This window comes from Castor canadensis, chromosome 18, assembly GCF_047511655.1.
Source record: "Castor canadensis chromosome 18, mCasCan1.hap1v2, whole genome shotgun sequence".
NCBI classification, from domain to species: domain Eukaryota; kingdom Metazoa; phylum Chordata; class Mammalia; order Rodentia; family Castoridae; genus Castor; species Castor canadensis.
This window is the reverse complement of record NC_133403.1, coordinates 38,198,409-38,222,407: the sequence shown is the minus strand read 5'-3', so window position 1 is coordinate 38,222,407 and position 23,999 is coordinate 38,198,409. Positions and strand designations below refer to the sequence as shown.

At 41.3% G+C, this 23,999-nt stretch overlaps 1 protein-coding gene across 6 annotated transcripts in view; it reads right to left on the bottom strand.

The window, feature by feature from the left end:
• The window catches only part of Hectd4 (HECT domain E3 ubiquitin protein ligase 4), a 158,279-nt gene that overhangs the window by 85,785 nt on the left and 48,495 nt on the right, over positions 1–23,999 (bottom strand). For all 6 annotated transcript variants that reach the window (XM_074061225.1, XM_074061223.1, XM_074061224.1 and 3 more), the window contains exons 4-9: positions 23,849–23,979; positions 20,741–20,849; positions 19,951–20,089; positions 16,382–16,552; positions 4,978–5,170; positions 1,790–1,948 (exon numbers count right to left, since the gene is read on the bottom strand). In XM_074061225.1, coding sequence (XP_073917326.1) covers positions 1,790–1,948; positions 4,978–5,170; positions 16,382–16,552; positions 19,951–20,089; positions 20,741–20,849; positions 23,849–23,979 — 902 coding nt within the window. The remainder of the gene's footprint in view (positions 1–1,789; positions 1,949–4,977; positions 5,171–16,381; positions 16,553–19,950; positions 20,090–20,740; positions 20,850–23,848; positions 23,980–23,999) is intronic.

The following is a 23,999-nucleotide window of genomic DNA, read 5'->3' as shown; positions in this document are numbered from 1 at the left end:
TCAGAGATGGAAAGAAGACAGGTAGATGCCAGGGATCTGGGGGCAGGAAGGATGACTGCTAAATGGGTCTGAGGTTTCTTTTTGGGGTGATGGACAGACACTGGTGATGCACAACTCTGAACATATTCAAAACCAGTCAGCTGCTTACTTTAAGGAGGTTAAATTTGTGGTTTATGAGTTAGATCTCACTAAGGCTGCTAGCAGTAAATTTGCATGATTTACTCTATCCCAGGGCATTTGATACTCTGGTCATAAGCACTGTTAGAGAAAAAAAGCTGTAGAGGAAAAACCACAGAAAACTGGGAGCATGGCTCAAGCAAGTCCTGAGTTCAAACCCCAGTATCACTAAAAAAAAAAGAAGTCAAAGGGAGTTTGGAGTTGTTATAAATAGCTAAGTTTCCAGCACATGCAACTACTTGAAATGACCTTAAGGTTAAAGGTTAAGCTGATATTGACAAATGACTTTCCTTAAACTGCTAGGGACAAATTTATTCTGAGGCTTTGGTTAGAAATAAGAACTGTTTTTTAAAAATCTAAATGTGAAATAAAATCCATTAATGGAATTACTGTAAGAAAATTATTTTAAGAGGGCAGAATATGAAATATTGGGAAATGAAAAGAAGTTAACTGACTTTAAAACATTTTTTTTGTTGTTGAGCATGGTGGCTCAAGCCTGTAATCCTAGCTACTTGGGAGGTAGAGATTGGGAAGGTTGCAGAGGGGAGGGAGTTTGAAGTCTGTGAGATCCCATCTCAACCAATGGCTGGGCCTAGTGGTTCATAGCCATCATTCCAGACTACACAGCAAGCATAAATAGGATCATGGTGTAGACCAGTCTTGGCATAAACATAAAATTCTGCCTGAAAAATAACTCAAGTCAAAAAAGGGTGGGGGTGTGGTTCAAGTGGTAGAGAGCCTGCCTAGTAAAGGTGAGGCCCTTAGTTCAAATCCCACTAATTGCAAAAAAAGAAAAAAGTCATGTGTCTAAATGAAGTTTAAGAGAAAAACTGTGAAAACTGAAGCCCAAAGGTTCAATGGTGTCCCTGAAATAAGAAAGGTAGAAAACAGTGGCATAAAAGGAGCATTTTGGGGTTGTATATTTTAGTCTATTTACCATTTGGTCACTTTGAAGCTAAAAATCACATTGTTTTCATTACTATACTGTGGTCCCTCTTTTATAAAAATACACATTTGAAAACATTAATCAATTTTTATACATATTACTTTCTGTTCTATACTTTTGTTTAACATTTGAACATATATCCTAAAATGGAGGTGTTAGTCCTTATTTTAATAGTTTTAGGATTCTATCAAAACAAGCAGGGCTCTTATTATGTCATCAGCAAACAGATTATTTCCTAAAACTTTGCGGGACTGACTGTTCCTAGTAATAGGGTGATAATTTTCAAAAGTATACTATTATACCATCTATAAAAATTATATTTGGGGGCTAGAGGATGCAGCTCAGTGGTAGAACACTTGCCTAACAAGGCCTTGGTTCAATTCCTAGCACCAAAAATATGAAAAATAAAAATAAATTCCTAGCCTATAACTATACTGATAATTATTATTTTGTGTTATCAGAGAGCTATCATAAACAACCATTTAGGGGTGGGGGGAATGGGGGAGAAATGACCCATTGTATGCACATACAAATAAAAGGAAAAAATAAATAAATAAAAAATAAACAACCATTTAAAAGAATAAGTGTAAAATAATAAATAGGAAAGCTTTAAATTTCAGAGTTTGAGATAAGTTGGAAAAAGGGCAATAAATAAGATTTACTTACTTTTTAAAGATGACAAACCACTTGTTCCACCAAAAAGAGAGCGTGTGGCAGAGCTGCCTGACCCTCCTGGAGGGGGGACCAGCATTACCAGGTATGTGCCACAGGTGTAGATGGGCGTCTTCCGGAGCATTTTTAGAGGAAGTCCACAGCTAGTATTTGCTAGAAAAAACAATAGAAATGCTGTGTTAAAGTACTAAAAACATAGATTAATTTGATTGCTTAAAAAAGATCTAAGTATAATGAAGGAGCCCCAAATTAAAAAACGATTAGGAAAAGACAGCAAGAAGTAATAGTTAAGGAAAATAATTGTCTTCTACTCAAGAGCCTGATCCCAAGCTGCCTGTTACATGTTCTGAGCATGGCCTGCGCATCCCCAGTGTCCAGCACACCTCCATTACTCTGAAAGTCCTACCGAAGGAATGAATCCTCACATGGAATAAATCTCAAATTCGCTTTGTACTGGAGAATCATATTGCTTGTTTCTCTTACAAAACTTTAATTAAACTAGCACTTTAATTAAGCTTTTTCATACTATATAGAACAAATTTTAACAGGTTTCTGATATTACATTCATTACAAACAGCTCTGAATATGAAATCAGCCAGAACTTTCAGCCTAGTTGAAGCTTTCATAATATGTACTACAATATAATTTTATGCCTGCATGATTTATGATAGCCCATATGCATCTATTTCTTTTTTAGGGTCAGTGACATAAACTATCATGAATAAAACAATTATTGTTTCTGATCAGGATGTAGGAAGAGTACTTTCACCTCTCTTACTTACTGGCACACCTGAACCTAATGCTGGAGTGAATAGCCTGCTGGGAAGCTGTGAGGCTAGAAAACAGAACTTGTCGTTCACAGCCAGGTAAGTGTAAAATCATTTTCAGGTGGTTTAGATTAGAAAAAAAAGAGGACTGTGAAGCCTAATCTGTCTACAAGTTGTTCTGAATACTTGTGCTTTTAATTTTAGACAGCTCCAGTTTTAAAACCTGAGCCGCTAAGACTCAAGACATAAATTCAGCAGCACAAATTTCCATGGATAAGAAACCCAAAAAGGAACTGGTGGTATGGCTTAAGCAGTAGAACGCCTGCTTTGCAAGTGGGAAGCCCTGAATTCAGACCACAGCCCCATCAAAAGGAAAAAAAAAAAAAGCAAGGTAACCCAAAAAGGCAAAGATTGGAAAAACTTAAGCAAGTCTGTGGGCCTAACATTGACACTAAGATGTTTTCCATAGACTCTTATGAGCATGTAAATAGATGACATTTATCACAAGATAAAAACCCCTAGACTTCTGAATGTTCAAGTAATTTTAAAAAGTCCACTTAGTCTACAACTGGTGAATTTTCAATGTAGTAACATCATGTAAAATCCAGAAACCATATATAAAAGTGCCATGATGTCACGGGTTTTGAACACAGATACCACCAAATTCTAAATATACTCTTGCCTGCTGAGGGTTTTTTTGTTGTTGTTTTTTTAATTGCACTTATTTTCTTATCCAGCAAACATTTCCTCAGTCCTCAAGTCATTAGGTCGGGACAAAGCACGATGAAGACCTCAGCTGGACACGGAAGCCTTCAGTTAGGTAAAAAGAAGTGTCCTCGTCAAAGTCTCTCCCTTTCCTCCCATTACCCACCCACCCACATCAGCACAGCTGCTGATGGCCACTCACTTGTACTGGATAACAGAGGCCCAAAGGAATAAAACACCGTCCCTAAATTCTAAGAAACACGTATGTATTTATTTGGTAGTCTCAAGGAAATAACCACAAATATTTTCTCTTCCTAGCATTTCAAGTAGTAAAAGGATTAAAGCATAAAATGTCATTAAATTCATATTAGTTCATATACATTTTCCTTTTGTTGTTATTATTTTGGAGACAGTCTCACTATGTAGCTCAAGCTGGCCTCAAATTTGCTATATAACCCAGGCTGGCCTTGAACTCAAGGTCCTCCCAACCGTTGGGATTAAAGGTATGCACTATCATACTTGGTTACATTTTGCTTTATAGGGTAAGTTCTTTTTTTTTTTCTTTTCTCCTCTCCTTCCTTCCTTCCTTCTTTTTTTTTTTTTTTTTTTCTTTGTGGTTCTGGGGATGGAGCCCAGGGCCTTATGCATGTTAGGCAAGTGCTTTACCACTGGACTAGCTATATCCCCAGCCTGTACATAGGCATCTTTTTCTACCCTTATCTTTTACTCCAGCTCTTGGTTTGTTATCAACCAAGGTAGTTGGTGTGTAATCTATAAATTTTTATAGAATAACAGCTCTTAACGTTTTCTTTTTGGGTCATACATGACTGAAAATCTGATGAAAGTTATGACGAACACAAAATGTTTTTTTAAACTTTGGGGAAGCATATATATGAACCCCCTCAAGGCTTGCTGTGGTTAAGAACTCGTGCTTTAAAAGTGCAGAACAGTGTATATAGTATGCTACCTTTTATTTTGAAAAAGTTGGAGCTAGGTGTGGTGTTGTGTCTGTAATCCCAGCCCTTGGAAGGCAAAGGTGGGACGATGGCTTAAGCCCAGGAGTTCAAGATGAGCCTGAGTAACATAGCAAGACTCTACCTCAAAAATAAACAAATAAGAACAAAACAAATTCAGTGGAAAATAAAGCACATACACTCGTCTTTAATTATATTTGCATAGAGAAACCCTGAAAGGACAAGTAAAATAGTTAGCTAGAGGGGACAGAGTGGTACAAAACACGTAATGGTGGGAATCAGATGAGTCTGCATGAACCTTTTCACATCATTTTGACTGTCAAGGTCTAAAAATGCATCATCTACTTTGGAACATTATAAAAATCAACTGATAAATTCTTATAGGCAAAATCCCAATTGTGGAAGGTCTGACTCTTGTATTTAATGAATATATGCTAAATAGCAGCTTTGCACATTTGTGAAGCTAAACATAAAGTCGGTTAACATACACTAACAGTAATGATAATAAGACATGCACAAGTAAAGAAGAGCTACCTTGAATTATTAGACTCATACGAATTCATTTTCATGGCCCACAACAGGTGTTAACTTGGAAAAAAAAAACTGGACAGTGTCTGGAAGATCAAAAAAGTGAGCTTTTCACAAAGCACTTTGTGCAGCAGAGTAAGTGCTTAATAAAAAGTGGCTGAACACAGGTATCCAAGGAAACAGCCCTGGGAGGCGCAGAACAACCTACCTGCCTGGTCCTCTTTCAGGGTGTTGGAGATGGTGGAGCCAGTCAGGGCAGCAAGTGTCGCTGATGGGGAAGCTCTGTACCGAGAGAGTCTACTCAGAAGCATCTCATTGATGCTTTTAGCAGACTCGCCCTCTTTTCTCATGAGAATGGTGCGTTCCTGAAGCGGGCTGGCTACAAATACCCCATTTTCAACCTAATGTTTAAAGAAAAACAGGCTCTGAAATGTTATCTGCTCCATTTACTTAGCAAATTTCTACTTGATCACTATTATTGTGACTTAGTTGCTTCAAAACATTTCCAAAACTGCATCCCTCAACTTTTATGTGCTCTGCAGAGACTACCGCAGGCAAAGCAAGGCTATGCTGAGTTTGAGAGATGTTGTTTTTCATAATAGCCCAGATCTGAAATGTTATCAACCAAGTTTAATAGGTTCTACAAAAAGTTGATCATGAAAATTCCTTATACTGGGGATGCAGGGGTGGTTCAAGTAGCAAAGTGCCTGCCTAGGCAAGCACGAGGCCCTGCGTTCAATCTCTGGTATTGAAGAAGAGAAAAAGCAAGTCTTACACTGAATTCCATAGGCAGCACTCACTAATTATGAGCCTCTGACAGGTACAAGTGAGAGAGAGGAAACAAATCAATCAGTCTTGGTTTACTGCTAAGGACAACATGAGGCTAACATCTTGAAATGTAATTTCTGGCTAATACCAAACTCTCTTTGAACAGCAGTTAATGCTGACTCCAGTGCTCGGGCACTGGCAGAGCAATCCTGGAACAAGGCAGACTCAGCTAAAAGTATACAACCTCAACTACACCTTTGCTGGACCTGGCACTTCTCTCACTCACCACTGATTATTCTGTGCATGCTCTCGGGGGTGGTGATGCCAAAAATCCCTTCACAATGTGAAGCTGACTTCCCGCAGACCACCTGCCTTTTTTTTTTCTTTTTCCACAGCTTTCCTTACTGCTAAGATGACTCAGGCCACTTCCCATAAGCTTCTCACTATTAATTCTCTTCCATCTCAAGAATCTTTAACCCAGATCACAAGGCCTTCCCTGATCTTGCTGCCCAGGAGGAAGTGTCTCACCCTCTACTTCTGCCTCACGTCCTGGGCTCCCTCTGCTCCTTCTAGTGTCTCTACTCATTTCCTTCTTTGTTTTCAATTATTCACAGATTTCAGTGATCTTTAGCAAAACCTGGTGTCCCATTAAAATGCCATCCCTTCCTCCCACTTTCACTCATGATCATATGTCTCAACTCCATTTCAGGTGCCCTTGGAGACCAAGGCCCCTGGATCTGGAAGGGCCTCAGAAACTCATCCCACCCAAGACTGGCCTCTGCAGGGCAACGAGACAAGTGGGAACCAGGGTACCAAGTGGCAAGTCTTCAGAAGCACCCAGAGCAAAGCAGGAGTCCAAAGGGCCACTCTGGTACAGAAAAGAGGTAAAGGAAGGTGAGACCATCAGAAGCACAGCTAGGAAAGATCCCTGATTACCAAGCTCATCAGTTTCTGAAATAACTTCATTCACTCATTCATGGTTTGCCTTTCTCCTGCCCCTACCCCAACTGAATAGCAGCTGCCCAAGAGCAGAGAGCTTGCCAACCTTGTTCACCATAACACTGCCAGTATTTGATGCCTTCCTGAGTACATAGATCCAGGCCCTTCCTCAAATCCACTTGGCTTCTCAGATCTAGTACCACCTGTTTCACTACCCCCAGCCTCCCCACTGACATATCTACTTGAATGGCCTCTTGTCCTCTAAAATTAAACACATCCACTTTGTATCTTTTCTTCCTTCTTTCTCTTTCTCTCTCTCTCTGGTACTGGGTTTGAACTTGGGTCCTTGCACTTGCTAGGCAAGCACTCTATCATTTGAGCAATGTCCCCTCAACATCCACTCATCTACTTTCTGCATTATTTTACTCCACCCTCCTGTTAGACCAACCTTTAGCAGTCATAGCATTTATGTTGCACAACTCTAAATATAACCCCAAAAACCATCCAAGATAAAAATCAATCTCTTCAAGCCTGGCATTCAAAAGCACTACCTATCTGACCCTATGAGAAAATCAATGGACAGTATGAAAAACAAATTATATTTCTATGTTCGAGTACCTTGCAAATGCTGAAGAAAAGATGACAAAGCACAGGTGAGAAGCAAGGAGACTGGGGTTGAGGGCATAGGTAGTAATCCTGCTGGGAACTCCATTTAGCAGTGCGGCACTTGGGAGGTAAAAATCTACTGACTGAAGAAGGGGAAGAGCTAGGAGTGGCAACAGCACAGTGTTAGTAGTGACAAGGGGCTTCCCTCTTGGCCACCACTCTGGTCCAAGCCACCATTATCTCAAGCCAGGGCACTGGGCTGTCTAGGCTCCCACCTACACCTGGTGCCCCTATGGTTTCCTCTCCACACATCAGCCAGCAATCACTTTAAAATGTAAATGGATTCCCCCTTCCTGTCGTGTTAAACCTGCAGTGACTTTCCACCACTTACAATCAAACCTATAGTCCTGATACCAAACATGGAGGCCGTGTCCAACCTCCTCAGCCTCTGCTGCCTCACCTCAGCCCTCTCTCGTCACGTCAGCGCCCCTGGCCTCTGGCTCCTCCTAGCTCAAGGCCTGTTGCTTGCTGTTCGCTCTTGAACTACCCACCCATCTCAGTTTGCCGTGAGGGGTCCACATCCTGAGGGCCCTTCAATTCTAAGCAAACCGTCTGTCAGGTCTCAGCTCAGATGCCACTTTGGAAAGGGCTCACCAGCCACCAAACCAGGGGGCTCCCTTTTCCCCCACTCGGTCTCTATCACATGACCTCTTTTCTTTTTGTCTCCAGTGTTTATCACTGGCTGGAATTATTTCCTTCGTGTTTACTTTCCTCTGGCCTAACTCCCACACTCTGATATAAGCCCCTGAAAACAAAGTTTCTGAGCTGCTTCCGACAAGGCAGCTTAGTACTGAGTTCTTTCAAGCCAAGTGAGTGAAGGGTAGTTTACTCACCTGGGTCATAATTTGAAGGAATGATAAACTGGCAGGGAGAAGGGGACGAGTTGGAGTGCGGCCATTACTGCACTGACCGTATCTTTAGGAAGGAGCTAAAGCATAAGATAGCAATACAATTGTCACTGAATCTAACCTGCTAAATGCAGCATTTTGAGCACGTACGGGCGGCCCTCTCAGAACATAAGCCCTGCAGAAGCAGGACGTAAGCAAGTGAGCTCAGAAGGTGGAGAAGAGCCGCAGAAGAGTCCCGAGCAGGGACGTACCACATTCGTGTTAGCCACATCAGACAGGAGGCCCCAGGCTTTGGCTGCTCTGCAGTCTTTCCGGCCAGAATTCTAAGTACCTGGAGTATGAAACTGACACACTGGTGGCACCTCACGCCTGTTTTGTTTCCACCCACCCTGACTCTGGACTTGGTCATATGACCTTTCTGCACATGAGAAAGCAGGATGCACATGAAGACACTCATCCTCCCCAAGAGCTCTTCCCTGAAACTGGTTCTGTGATGCCCCAGGTTCAGCCTAGATTACTGTGTAGCAAGGCCCAGCAGAGGGAGGCCCTGAAAGATGAAAGGCCATCTTCCACGTTACAGCCCAGCCAAGCTCCCAGCTGAAAGAAGCTGCAGGTGTGACCTCACTCACACTCACTGTAGCAGCAGAGTCACCCAGCTGAGCCTTATCAACCAATATGCTGTAACTGCTTGAAGGCACTTATTTGGAGGTAGTTAGGCAGGGTATTCTTTACATTCATCTCTTTACATCATTCTAACTGTATTTCTATCATCTACCTTTTTATTTTTATTTTTTTACTAGTCCTGGGGTATGAAGGGCCTCGCACTTGTTAGGCAGGCACTCTACCACATGAGCTATGCCCCCAGCCCTTTTTGTTTCAGTTATTTTTTAGATAGGGTCTTACATTTTTGCCCAGAGCCATCCTCAGACCATGATCCTCCTACCTACAGCCTCCCACACAGGTGGGATGACAGAAGTAAGCCACCATGTTTGTTGAGATGAGGTCTTGCTAACCCTGTGCGTGGGCTGACCTCCAACTGCAATTCTTTGAGGAGCTGGGATTTCAGGTGTACTCCACCATGCCTGTCCCCCTCACCAAATTTTAATTTTCAGTTTTTTTCTGATTATAAAATAATACATGGTCTCTCTTGGGAATCTGAAAAAAGAACATAATGAAGAAAATAAAGCTACTATTATTCTATCTTCTTAGAGACAGTGAGTTAATATCTTATGCTCTAGCATTGAAAGAAACCACTGACAGCTTTTGGATGCTGCCTGTTATGAATAAGATCAGCAAAAGGATGTGTCACTGATTTTTTTAACAGGACATATTCTGAATCTGCTCCCTTTTTACTATCTCTACCACAACTTCATTGTTTCCTCACCTGGTCTGCAGCAACGGCCTCCTACTGATCCATTTGTACCCATTCTCTATTCTTAAGAAATGTTTTACTATGCAGCTGTGCAAGGTGGTGCAGTTCAAGACCAGCCAAAGCACAAAGTTAGTGAGACCCCATTACAACCAAGAAGCTAGGAAGAGTGGTGTACCTTGTGGTCCCAGCCACATGGGAGGCGGAGGTAGGATGACGGAGGCAAAACCACCAGACTCTACCTGAAAAATAACTAAAGCTAAAAATAAGAGTGGGGATGTGGCTCAAGTGGTAGAGAGCCTGCCTAGCAAGGGTGAAGGCAAGTTCAAACCTCTGTCCTGACCAAAACAAGTTTTACTATGACATTTTTTCGTAATACAAAAATACACATATAAGAGAATGAGTAATATCCATTTATTCACCATCTAGACATGACAGTTATCAATATTTTCTTCATCTATCCCAAACATCATGTCATTTTACTCTAACATATTTAAGTGCATCACATTAAAAAAAAAAAAAGGTCAGTGTGCAAGACTATACATCTTCTTAAATAGCACAATGTAATCACACGGTTAACAAAAGTAATCATTTTCACCATCACTTGATATTGAGTTCATAATTATTTCCCCAGTTTTTTCAAAACTTCTTTTTATAGTGGTTTATTTGGCTCAAGAACCAAATATGATCCATATTTGCATACATTTGGTTTGTCTTGTGTGGCTCTTGTATGGTGAAGTTTCTGAATCTTCAAATCTGGATTTAGTCCATTCTTGACCAACAACTATAATGAACCTTTAAACAAGATTCCTTCATCTTCCTGCTCAGATGCCTTCAAGTTTCCCATATCAACTGGAATAAAACCCAAATACCCTGCCAGGCCTCAACAAGAAAAGGCCTTGGTACCTGTCTCACTCCATCACTCCACTTGAGCCACAAAGCCCTTCCTGCTGTCCCTCCTCACCAGGCCCAGCTCATCTCTGCCTCAGGGCCTCTCTGCATGTGCCATCTCTTCTTTCTGTAATGTTTTTGGTTTTTTTTTTTTTTTTTTGGTAGTTTATTTTTTTGGCAGCACTGGGGTTTGAACTCAGGGTCTCATGCTTGCTAGGCAGGCATTCTTACTGCTTGAGCCACTCCACCAGCCCTTCTTTCTGTAATGGATTTTTTGGAGATAAGATCTCTGAAACTATTTGCCTGGGGTTGGCTTTGAACCTCAATCCTCCTGGTCTCTACCTCCCAAGTAGCTAGGATGAAGACATTAGCCACCAGTGCACAGCTGTAATGCTCTTCTGCATGATCTTTACAAGCCCCATTGTTAACTTTATCCAGGTCTCAATTTAAATACTACTTCCTTAGAGAGGCTCCCCTGCCCACCATCCCCATCACCTGCCTCCGATCATTTTGTGCTGCCTCATTCTACTCTGTCTTTCTCATAGTGCTCCCATCTTCTGTACTGGAATGTGGACTGATCTCTGAGAACAGGGACCTTGCTGTCTTGGGTGCATACTATCCTCGACACCTAAGATACACCTGGCATGGAGAAGGCCCTCCACAGTGCTGAAGAGGAATGAATGAATAGATTCAGATGTTGCCATCTGAACTAAAGGCTATTGCACAAAGTTCTCATGACCCATGGAAGTAAGGTGGTATGGAAACTTCCATTTGTAAACAGTGGATTAGGATCACCAGCTTTTTACCACATAAAGATGCCAGGGGAAAAACCCGTTATGAGGGATGGGGTTAAGGGAATCAGAACACCCAGTAATGAGCAAGCTACATGACAGCTCCCAGCAGAACCACCACCTGCTGTCATCTTTTGCAGTGAACTACAATTCCTGGGTTCCAAGACAGAAAAAACAAAAATCATAAAAAAATCAGGCTGCAGTGAGTCTGTCCCTGTGGGAGAGACATCACTCTGTGCAAAGCGAAATAAAATTAGCAACCAGCAAGAGGCATGGGCCCCCATGTGACTGAACTGGATGGACAGACTCTCAATACCAGCTGTCCCCATCACCTTCTCAGACTTTCTCCAGGGGAGTGGTTTACTTCTCTGCTCCTGCTCCTCTGCTCCCCATGCATTAGGTGCTCAAGTCCTCTTCCTCCACTAAAACTTTCCCACGGTGAATTTATTTTCCCTCCTCTAATCAACACAAAAATTTTGACAAGCCAAGAGTAACACAAAGGCCTCTGGCCAGCCCTGGAAAGGCACAGCTATCAGGAGCTGAAATGGGAACAGGTCTGTATAAAATCAGGAGGCTGACTGGGGCATGGTTAGCTTCAAGTGACTGTAGGCCTCCAATGGAGATGCTGCTATTCTGTATGAACAAACACCCATGCCAACACGCACCTAGGATTCTGGGGACAGGCTTTGGTTGAGAAGCAAATCTGAGCATCCTTAGAACATAGAGGTGCTGAAAGCCATAAACCAGGTTGAGTTCACCTGAGGAGGACGAGTAGCTACAATAGATGGAAGGGGTCCTGGAAATACAACCTGGCACATGTCACTGTTAGAAGGTGGGGCAAACAAGGTTAGGAAGGAATGATCAGTGGTCAGAAATGCCATGAGTGCCATGGCTTGTGAGCCAAACAGTTTCAAGAATGAGGGAGTGATCATCATGTCAAACACTGCTACAAGATCAAGCAAAGAAGAAGGTGAGTTGACTATTGAACTTAGCAATGAAGAAGACACTGGTAAACCTGGAAAGAGCTCTGTGGTGGTGTGATGAGGATACAAGACTGACTGGGGAAGGTTCAAAGAACTGAAGGAGATATAGCCAGGTGTAGTAGTGCATGCCTATAATCCTAGCACTCAGGACAATGACACAGGAGGGTAATGAGTTCAAGACCAGCCTGGAATACATAGCGAGACCGGTCTCAAAAGCGCCCCCCCAAAAAAAGAGAAATCCTTTGGTTTCATATAGTATTCCTAATTCTTTTATATTCAAATTTCAAACAGCCTAAAAAAGATTTTTCTTTTTCTTTTTCTTTTATACAGTTGACTTATTTAAGTCAGACTCCAAAAATGATGCAATGGTTCTTCTTTTATTCCAGAGCAGGCTGTGTGCAGGGGCTATTTCAGTTATTCCATTTCCTTGAGAGCAGGTACAGGGTTTTGATTATACAATTACATTTTAAAAGCCTCTCTATGTTGAATATCTACCTTCCAGGGGGGAAACCAATTCCCTCAGAATTTGGAGAGCACTGCTCCATTTTTCCACCCAAAAATGTTACTGAAGGATCTGATGCTTGTCCAATTTTTCATCATTTGTAATTTTTTTTTAATTTCTGAAAGCTTTAAAATCCTCTCTTTATCCTTGGTAATATAAACTTTCACGCTGATGCACCACGACATGGGTATTTGCATTCTTATACCAGATACCTTTTAAACTATACACCAACATCACTTAGTCTGAAATTTTCCTTCCTTCCTCAATTCCTTCCTTCCTCCCTTCCCTCTCTCTCTTCCTCAGGGCTTCACACTTGCAAAGCAGGCACTCTTCCTCTTGAGCTACACCTCCAGTCCATTTTGCTCTAGTTATTTTGGAGTAGGGGGTCTCACAAACTAATTGCCTAGGCTGGCCTCAAACCTCCATCCTCCTGATCTTAGCTTCCCAAGTAGCTAGGATTATGGGTGTGAGCTACCAGCTCTTTTATTATTTCTTAATCACGTCCTCCTCTTTATTTTCTCTGTCCTCCTTTTGGAATTCCTATCGGCAAGAGTGTATGTCTATTATTATTTCTCTCATATTTGCTGGTTTTTGTTTGTTCTGCTTTCTGGAAGATAGTTGTAACTCTTTTGTTAATTTTTTACCTTTGGATAATCACAGTTTTAATATTTGGGAGAGCTCTCTCTGATAGCTCTGCTTCTCCTCATCTCTCACAGAGTAGTTAATGTTGATGAAGTTTTGTTGTATTCTTTCTGTTTCTTTTACTTGTTTTTGATTTTCATATTGAGGCTTTTCCTTATTTGTCTGGCAATTCGTGGTTGTCTGCTCTTTTGTTTTCTTTTGGTTTTTGGCGATACTGGGATTTGAACTCAAGGTCTTGCACTAGATAGGCAGGTGCTTGACTACTTGAGCCATGTCTCCAGCCCTTTTTGCTTTAGCTGTTTTTGGGATAAGGTCTCACTTTATGCCCAGGTCAGTCCTAAACTGTGATCTTGCCAACCTATGCCTCCTGTGTAGCTAAGGCACCATGCCCACCATTGTGAACTACCATGCCCAGTCCTCTTTTTTAATTTTAAAGCTTTTTATCATGTAAAAAATTCCAACAGACACAAAATAAGAGAGAATGGTAGCACTCCTCATGTACCCTCACCTGGCTTTAATAATTATTGATATTTTGCCAACCTTGTTTTTGTTTTGTTTGCTTTTTTTTTTTTAAATAAAACAGTTGAGTGTTAATCAGGAATTCTAAAGACATGGTTGAGGGTTGCTCACTGGGAGACATCACACAGAGGTGATTCACTAGGGAAGCAAGTCTTTGCTTAGCTGAACCCCAGTATCAGTGTGCAGAGGTCTGTGTTTCCAGGCTCACTAAGTTTCTTCATAAAAGGAACATCTGGTCTTCTGCTTGGGCAGACATAAGCGTGTATACCAGGAAGCCGGGCAGCAGGTCCTTATGTAAAGTCAGTCTACAGCTCTGCTCTAGTCATGGCTCTGCGCCACACCTGACGCCTCCAACTCCGAAGATGGTCTGCATGGGTGGGGGTGGGTCATCTCTCTGCCTCCTGTGTTTCCCTGAACATACACTCTGGTCTTGGCTTTCTACACATTGAAGGGAGGAAAAGGACACTGTACTCTCCATCTTCTACAGTAGTGGAACAAATGACAGTGCCCAGAGTTAATGGACAAGAAGTAAAGGTTTAACTAAAATGAATGAAGTAAGTACACTGAGTTGTAAGAGAGGAAATTTAGCTCGATCTTCATCTATCACAAAAACAAAACAAAACAAAAGGCAAAATAATAAAAAAAACTGGAGTTCATAAATGGGGAAACACAACTCCAGCATTTTTCTCGGAGATAAGAGGCAACAACGAGAACTGAGAGCTGAAGCCGTTCTTCAGATGATGGACTCGGAGGAGCATGCTGATGGACAGGGCAAGGGAAGTTTGCTTCATGAGTGTGGGTGTTGCCGGATATCTCAGACCACCTGCATGGATTTTATCCCTGTCATTTTTCTTTTAATTTAACAACCACATATCAGGGAAAGGGAGAATTATTCAATGTTCTCATTTTTTTTGATAAAGACTTAAATTCTTTAAACAGCTGGTAAGTCTGTTTAAAAAGAAACACACAACAAAAAACTTTTCTGACAGTTATGAACATATGTTCAAAGAGTACAATCTCTAGCAGACCCATTCAAAGATTCACTCTGGCAGGGACATTATATAAGAAAAGATAATTGTCAGAGAATTCTGTGAGGCTAGAGCTGGGGGCATGGCTCAAGTGGTAGAGAGAAGGCAAGAGAGAATTCTGGAAGACTAGATAGGAAAGAATAGAAGGAACTTCTAGGGGGCTACTAGAGCCCTGACTGGTACCCACCTGGCGCATGAACAAGCTCCCAGAACAATTTTTTGTTGTTATTTTGGTGGGATTGGGGTTTGAACTCAGGACTTTGCACAGCAGGCACTCTACTGTCCCAGAACAAGTTTTAATCCCATTGAAATTTATTAGAAAATTCCTATAGTGTTTTGTCTTTTCCAGAAATGCTATTTTTCCCCCAAAAGAGGCTGCAAATTACATCATGAAAAAAATGGTTTTGTCACAGACCTGACTGAGAGCAATTTTTTTTCTTTTATGTCTCTACAAATATTATCTACATCAGCTCTGTCAAAGAGAACATTCTTTGATGATGGAAATGTTACCTCTTTGTTCAACACGGCAGAACCTGCCAGAATAAGTGCCTGAGAGATGGCTACTACAAATGAGTAACTCAAATTTTCATTTTAGCCAGGTGCTGGTGGCTCACGCTTGTAATCCTAGCTACTCAGAGGGCAGAGATCAGGAGGATCAAGGTCCCAAGCCAATCCAGGCAAATAGTTCTCGAGATCCTATCTTGAAAATACCCAACCAAAAAAGGGCTGGTGGAGTGGCTCAAGGTGTAGGCCCTGAGTTCAAACCCCAATACTGTTTAAAAAAAAAGTTTTAATTTTATTTAATTTTCATCAACTGAAGTTTCAATAGCTACATGTTGCTAGTGATACCTGCACTGGACAGTGGGCTGGACGATGCAGATTTAGACCTCTTGGCTCCTAGGATCTTCTCACCCAAATGCTTATTCTCTGAGCATTTGGACATCCTGGCCCACCTTTATTTCCTAACACAAGCTTACTTCTGCCATGGGGCCTTTTGCACTGTGGGCCTCATTTCTGGAAAAGGCCTTCCCTTGCCTACTCTCTCATGTTCTTTATCTGGTTAACTACTACTTTTCCTTCACTCCCTAAAATTATCTTTTTCACTCATTTGCTCACATATGTATGGTTCATTTTTTTATTTCTCCACCTATATCACCCCAATCCACCTGCCCCTGGAGCCAAAATTCAAGTTGCATTTGAGCAAGAGCCCTGCCCATCTTGCCCATAATTGTATTTCCACCACCTGGGCAGATCTCTCCCTGCTTGCTCTCAGTGGGCTTCAGCTAACACCTAATGCATGAAGCCTCCTCACAATGTAACTGTCACCTCTCTTGGAGACTCCCAATCTCCACCTGTTCTTGCTTCTGCAATCTAGTCCCACCTTTCCAGCCCCCATGAGCATTTCTACTTTAACTTCCCAGTGTCAACACAACCAATGATACTATCTTCTCTCTTGCCAGATTAACTTTCAGAAAGCCTGGCTCTATTTACACCACACAACCCTGAACAAAAACCTTCAAAGACATCCAAGAGGAAGATCAACTTTAAAGAAATAGTAAACATACCGTACATACAGCAAGGGTCTTAGATTCTTTGTATATCAACATAAAACGAAAGCAAACAGAAATGTTTCTGCAACAACCCAAAATGAGAAAGTTAAACTCACCACAAGTTCAAAGATGTCCATGAAGACAGAATGCCCCTTTGGGGTTTTCTCATTCAGGCTAGCAGGAGACCAGATCCAATAGAAGTAAGTGCCATCAGAAGAGAGGTGCACAGTGCTCATGGTGCTGCCAATGGGGAGGTGATTGGCTGGCATGGGCACCGTCTGACATACCTGGACATGAATGAGGAAGATCTTCACTAGTGGGACACAAAAGTGGGCAGTCAAATAAATATGACTTCCATGTAACAGATGAAATTTGGAGATTAATTCAAATTACATCTTAATAGGTAAAACTTACAAAGTACTTTGAATCTGCTAGGCATGTATGTTTTATCTAACATTAAAAACAAAGTTTTAAGCAGGTGTAGTGGTGAACACCTATAAATCCAGCACTAGGGGGCTGAGGCCACTTCTGACTCTTTGTGAGTTTGAGGCTAACCTGGGCTACGTATCAAGTTCATGGACAGCTGGGTCTCAAAACACATACACAGCTTCACGCACCACCAAAAAAGTAAAAATAACAAAACAAAAACAGAAAAAAAAGTTTTAGAGAAATAGTACCTTCTAAAATTTCCTTAGTAAAGGAATTTAAAATCATTAATTTCATTTAAAAAATAAGAACCATGTCTTACACATCTAATTCAGAGCCTAATTCAAAATGCTTTAATAAATATGGAAGGAAGGAAAAAAGAAACAGAAGAAAGAAGTCAAAAGGAAGCAGAGAAGAGGAAAAAGGAGAAATGAAAAATTGAAAACAAAAAACAAACAAGGCCCATGACAGATCCTAACTGAGCACCTGAGGGCTGATTAAAATTCACCAAGTCCACTAGAAAGAGAACAAAAAATGCCCATTCCATGGTAGATTTGAGCTTGGGGCCTCACACCTGCTAAGCAGACGCCCCACCACTTGAGCAGTTCCCCACATTTGTCATGAAAGCACAGGCTTCTAACACTAAGCATCCTTTGGTTGCAGCAGTCAATAAGCTTTGCAGCATTTCTCACTAAATATGTAGATTTACATTAATTTTTATTGCCAGAGATTACCACTTAAAATAAGAGAAAGTAAGAAACAAGAAAACTGCTGACTAGGTTTTTAAAAATCCAGGAATAGAAGATCTGGAATATATCTCAAATAAAAATCAGTACAGCAGGAGTAGGTACCAGTGGGAAGGGTAAGGATATAAGGAAAGGGAGTCAGATGGTGAATACAGTGGAAATATTCTGTACACATGCATGCAAGTGGAACAATGAAACCTGTTGAAACTATTCCAGGAGTGGGGGGAGAAAAGGGGTAAAGGAGAATGATGGAGGAGGGTGAATTCAAATATATTTGAATATATATATTCAATATAATTGAATATATATATTCAATATAATTGAATATATATATTCAATATAATTTCTTATATTGTAAGAAATTTTGTAAATGTCACATTGTACCATCAGTACAACATAATAAAAATAAAAATAAAAATAAAAAAAGTGTGAGAAATAAATTTCTGTTCTTTTAAAAGAAAACCATTAGAGCAGGTTAATTGCATTCAGGGAAAGTAAGAACAGTTTCATTTACTCCATTACTTTGGGTGGGTCCTTGGTTTTCAAGACAACTTCTGACCCCTCAACTCATTAGTTCTTCCATTCTTGTCGACCTCAAGAATAAAATGTCATTTAGGCTGGGGCGCCAGTGGCTCACCCTGTAATCCCAGCTACTTGGGAGACTGACATTAGGAGGGTCATGGTTTGAGGTCACTCATGAGACCCCCACCTCCAAAAAGAACCAGAGCAAAATGGACTAGAGGAGTGGCTCAAATGGGAGAGCTCCTGCTTTGCAGGGGCAAAGCACTGAATTCAAACCCCAGTCCCCCCCCCCCCCAAAAAAATGTACCTATCTAGAGATCTGCAGCACTGCTTTCTGGGACAGTGTCAAAAAGGTTTTGTGTCAGGTGCCAGTGGTTCACACCTGTAATCCCAGCTACTTGGGAAGTAAAGATCAGGAGGATCATGGTTTGAGGCCAGCCCGGGCCAAAAACAAAGCAAGCCCATCTCAAAAACACCCAACACAAAAAATGGTTGGTGGAATGGTTCAAGCAGTAAAGCACTGGCCTAGCAAGCATGAGGCCCTGAGCTCAAACCCAGTATCACACGCACAAAAAAAAATGTTTCTGCACCAACTCAGAGGAAACTGGCATTGCTTCAAATGTAAACTGTGTTCTGAGATTTAAAATCTGTTTAACTCCCAGACTTCCAGCTTCCATTTCAAATAAATGAGATACTCCCCATCTGTCTGCATTAGAGAAAAGAAATTCAGTGAACTGGACATTTACTTGCCAATTCATTCAATTTATTCATCCAACCATTATTGAGCACGTACTATTTTCTCTGGAGATGATGACAGTGAACAGTCATCTATTCTCTAGGAAAGGCATGCCTGAGCGACAGGCAAAAAGTAGTATGACATTCCACTTAATGTCTGGATGTGACTACTCTCAAGGAATCACTCCCCAGATTACCATCTCTAACCACTTCAACTTTGGTTGAAAGGTAGAAAGTTGAAATATAAAGAACTCAAATTTGGGAGAGGAGACTCATGGGCTTAAGTTTTGGTGCAGCTGTTAGTGGCTGTGGGCAAGTTACTTAACCTCTCTGAGCTGCATCCCTTCATTCGACAATAAATACTGAGTGCTTACAAGGTGTCTAGCCTCAGCTGACTCATCTGCAAGATGAATTTACCAAGTTACACATCACAGGAAGGGATAAGAAGTCTATGGAAATAGCCTAAGCCAAGGACTGGCACTGTAACAAGACATTGAAAAATGGTAGTTACTAGTGTTGTTAATATTATCAATCAAATGTCAGGCCCTGGGTTATGTTCTAAGGATACCAAGATGAGTAAGGCACAGTCTAGCCTGAAAGGTACACATATGTTTGATGAAGTCAGACACAAGAGCAGTTGATTTTAGTTAACATGGCAAGGACCATGACAAAGTGCTGTGAGATAGGTAACAATGAGCCTTAACCTAACATGCAAAGACCTTGTTCTAAACTCACAGCAAAACTCCCATTCCTCTACAGACGCTGTTTAAGACTCTGAATAAGGAAATGCTGCCTTCTCAAAATAGATCTGGTAAAAAAAATGTAAAAAACCCAAAAACCAGCTAGTTCTTGTACCATCTTTAACTGTGTACAACTTTGGGGCTTTGTTTTGCATCGTTTGGTTTGAGACAGGGTTTCACTATGCAGCCTGGCTGGCCTAGAGCTCTCAATCCTTCAGCCTCAGTCCCCCAAGTGCTGGGATTATAGCTGTGTGTGCACCACTATGGCTGGATAGAATTTTTTTGTTAATTACAAAAACAAAACAAAACCAAAACAAACAAAAAAAAAAGTTTGCTGTTTGCCTTTGAAATATAAAGAACACATTCAGTCAGATCATGTGGGAAAACTCCAAGACATCAAAGAAAAACCAAAATGCCCAGATTTCATCAATTATACTATTATTACTTCTGATGACATCAGGAACTTCCCTTACTGTCTCCAAAACAGAAGAGACAATACCATGGTTTTCTGCTTACCTGGAGGGTGTTCTGGTCAATGAGCTGGAAAAGGGAGTGAGGTTTGTTATCGAAAGACACAGGCCGATGGAGGAGCCTGCCACTGCCAAAAGCCACCCATCCCGGCTCCAGATCCTCGTTCCGGCAGTACACAAAGCCTCTGGAAGGAGAAGAGACACAGGTGGAGCCCAGCTGGCCCCGTAGCCCTACAAGGAGCCCACGGCAGACAGAAGCCTTGTTTCTGACCTAATTTTTAGAGATGACCACAGGGTAAAACAGCTGAAGGAGATGTAATACTGGAATATATCACATTAACTTTGGGACTGGTGAACTATGGCAAATGGTAACTTTCCATAACGAGCGAGGGAGACAAAGTTAGGGAAAATGTCTTACTAAACATAGATGAGGGTCTCAGACTGTGGCTTCTTTGGGCTTCTTAGGTCTCAGAGCCCAACTGAAAATCACTGCTAATCCAATGTCAAATCCAAGCACAAAAGACTTAACTAGAAAAATGTCAATTATCAACATGGAGAAGTCTTGACATTGTTATAGAAATCCTGGATTTCTGGTTGGAAACAATGATTTTAGGGCTACTGAACTCCAGAGTCAAAACAAAGCTGAAATACACCCAAAGAACAAGATGGGGGCAGGTAGCAATAAGAAAAGCCTGCAATCCTTTTCACTAGTTCAGATGTGTTATGTAGTTACTAGTGTATGGGGAATCAGGACACACCCCCATGTCTTCTTCCAGAGATTTACATGAGAGGCAAATGTTTCAGCCAAATCATCCAGCAAGTTCCATGCAACTGACCTGAGAGTACCATGTAATCCAGACCCCAATTTGCTTACTCCTCTTCCAACTGAGTTAGTAGTGTACAGGTAAAGACCGTCAGCAGTGAGACAGCGTCCCAAATCAGCATCTGAAATTGTTTCGTCACAGGTAAATTTTATGCATCTACTTTTTTTTAATGAAATCATAAATACACTTTTTCTAACAAAAAGTCATTAGGAAGCTGAGTGAAAGATTATCTCCCACTTAAAAAAAAGTGCTTCAATGTGACTTTTAGGGCGATGGCTTGGACCCTCAAAATCAAACACCCTAAAAGCACATGGAAACAGGGGCCAAGATTAAGGAACGAGGACAGGCAGTTCTTAGCAGGAGAACCTGGTTCAGCCTGACAAATGTTTTTTTTTCCCCCCCTTTGGTTTTTGAAAAGCAAAAGTACTGAGTCAAGTTTAAACATTGCTAACTCTAACTTGAAATGACCAGGAATACCACCCTTTTCCTCAAAGGCATGAGTGCTTAGGAGCCCTGGGCATTCATTAGGTGATGTTGACCTTCAATTCTGGTCTCTCCATCTGTAAGATGAGGGTAATAACAGGCACCTCCAGGGTTCTCGCTGGTGGGATTACTGCAGGAAATATACCTGCATTGCTCTCTGGTACCAACCCACTGGTCCATAAATAGCAAATGAAATCATGTTGATATGATAGCATATTCAGAACTAAACAATATCCGCTGTGTGGATTTCCATTCTGATATCCTAATTTTAGCACTGGAGGGAATAGCAGGAAAGTATAATCAATCTCTCTTCTTCTAAAAACAGCAAACATATTGCCCTCTGGCTCTATCTTCTCCAATCCAAAACCACTTTCTCTATATGATAATAAATGGTATATTAACTTATATTCCCAAGAATATGTCTTAAAATGTGGATAAAACTTTCAGTGTTTATTTTCATGACCATTCCACTCACTGTTTCAGGGGAGTTTGCCTGAAGCAAATCATTAGTTGGAGGAAATTCAATGTCACCCCACTCAAATTAGTACTGAGTCTGCTGTTATCTTAAAAATTCAGCCTGCTAGTCTGAGACAACTGGGACTTACACCTATTAGTTCCTCAAAAATAATCACTTAAAAATATTAATTTCACACCTTAAATACTTTACCTTGAAACTTATAAATTACATTTATTCACCCATCTTCAAATTACAGATGAAGGCTTTTTAAGCGTGTGCCTGACAAGGGTAGAAGTGAAGAGGACAGACAGCACAAGACTAGCCACGAGCTGATATTTATTGAGTTGAGTGATGAATACACAACTCAACTTTCTGTCAATACTGAGTGTTTCAATAAAGTTAAATAGAATTACTCTTATTAGGGAGGCTGAGGCAGGAGGCTCACTGAATCCAGAAGTTTGAGGCCTGTTTGAACAACATAGTAAGAACTTGTCCCACCCCCCAATTTTTTTATTCTGAAAGTTATTATAAGAAACCACCTCTACCTAGATGAAAACCCAAAGGTACAAGAGAATGAAAGCAAACAAGATAGCTTACTATCATCACCCTCAGTGAGAACCTATCTACCAAATAGGAATAAAGAAAGGGTCTTTTTTTTTTTTTTTTTTTTTTTTTAAGAATCAAGATGTCAGGAAGGGAAAGGCACACAAGATAAACCTGACAAAATGCACTGCGGTGGTAGGGTAAAGCAGCCACCAGGGATCCCTGTGTTGGAGAGGAGGGAGACTGGCTGCAGGTTCAGCCACAAGATGGGGCCTGTGGAAGAGAGAGCAGGAGTCCATGTTGTCTGCACATTTGGCTATTACGTGTGTGTGTGTGTGTGTGTGTGTGTGTGTGTGAAAAGTTAGTGCTTACTTTTGTATTTAAATACTAAAATTTATTCCAATTTTAAAAATTAAGAAAAAAGAAAAGAAAGAGTTTTAGTTCTGTGTGAAGAAGGTGGAACCCAGCATGTCTGAAAACTTGTGGGGCACTGCAGGCATTTTTGCTTCTCCCACTGACTTTGGTTGGGACAGGAAAGGTCTGAATTATATCCAGAAGCCACTCCTCTTCATCTGAGCAACACTGGACCCCCTGAGCTGAGGGGTGCTGGGTGGCCTGTTCCTCAGCTTGTGTTCTGTGCCCTATGGCCAGGGAAGCGCCCCATCAAGGGCAGGAAAGGAAGGGGTGGGCTGAACAGGCTCTCAACCCCACACCTAACCAACACCAATTTCACTAAGATACTTGGTTGAGTCTTTCTAAAACAGTCACTTTTTTAAGGAAACAATCTTCTGGGGTATTTTTTTAAATTCCTATTTTATCAGTTATTTAATACTTAATGATATAATAACATTATAATGTCATCATTATATTAACTGACAATATCATAACAGTACCAATTACCCTAACAAACTAGTTTGGGAGTCAGGCTGCCATGTCAAGCCGTGGCTCCATGGTGGGAAGGTAGCATACAATGTGTCAGAAGAGCCCACAGCCTGGGTGTGGAGGCTCTGGCACTGACACATGCTTAGTTACAGAGTGGCGAGACCTAATTTTCCTGGAAAGTCTGTTAAGTAGGTCACCTAAGGGAGCTCCAGCCATTTTTGCTGAGGTAATGGTATAAACTCACATGTAATCCTATAAAACCGTGAGAAAATATTTCAGTGTGGCCCACTTTGTTTGAAAGAGTTACTTAATATTTCATCCTCCCTTGTCCCTTGGACCCTCTTGCTCTTTGCTTTTAGGACAGGAGGGTTCATTCACACACAATAAATTACTAAAAGAAATAGTATCATGCAGCAATACCCGATACTCCATCAGACAACCAAACATTTCAACTACAGTTTCCATGCCTCAATGCACACACTCGGGAACCAACTGAAGTAATCCACACCATCCCAGCGGGAGTGTACAGATCATCCCTTCTCCTGCAACAGTAAAACTGGTCCATTTTCTTACCTCACCGCGTATCAGCTTTTATACTTTTACCGATAAAGCAGACAATAAGTACACTGTATAGAAATCTTGAGCTCTTAATTAAAAGGAACACACAGAGTTATATCTGAAGTGTTTGCCACAGTGATCTAAAAGCACTCTCTACATCTTCACATCAATCCCAGGACAAGCAACCCTTACATTACCTTTACTTTCAGAGCTGGAGCCAGCATTGCTGTCTGGTGCAGGCAGCATGTCTTCATACCCCCATGATACTATGTGCTTGCCCCCGAGCAAACAAGAGGGGGATCCAGGCCCCCCTTCCAAAAGCAACAGCCTATGAAGGGGAGAGGGAGA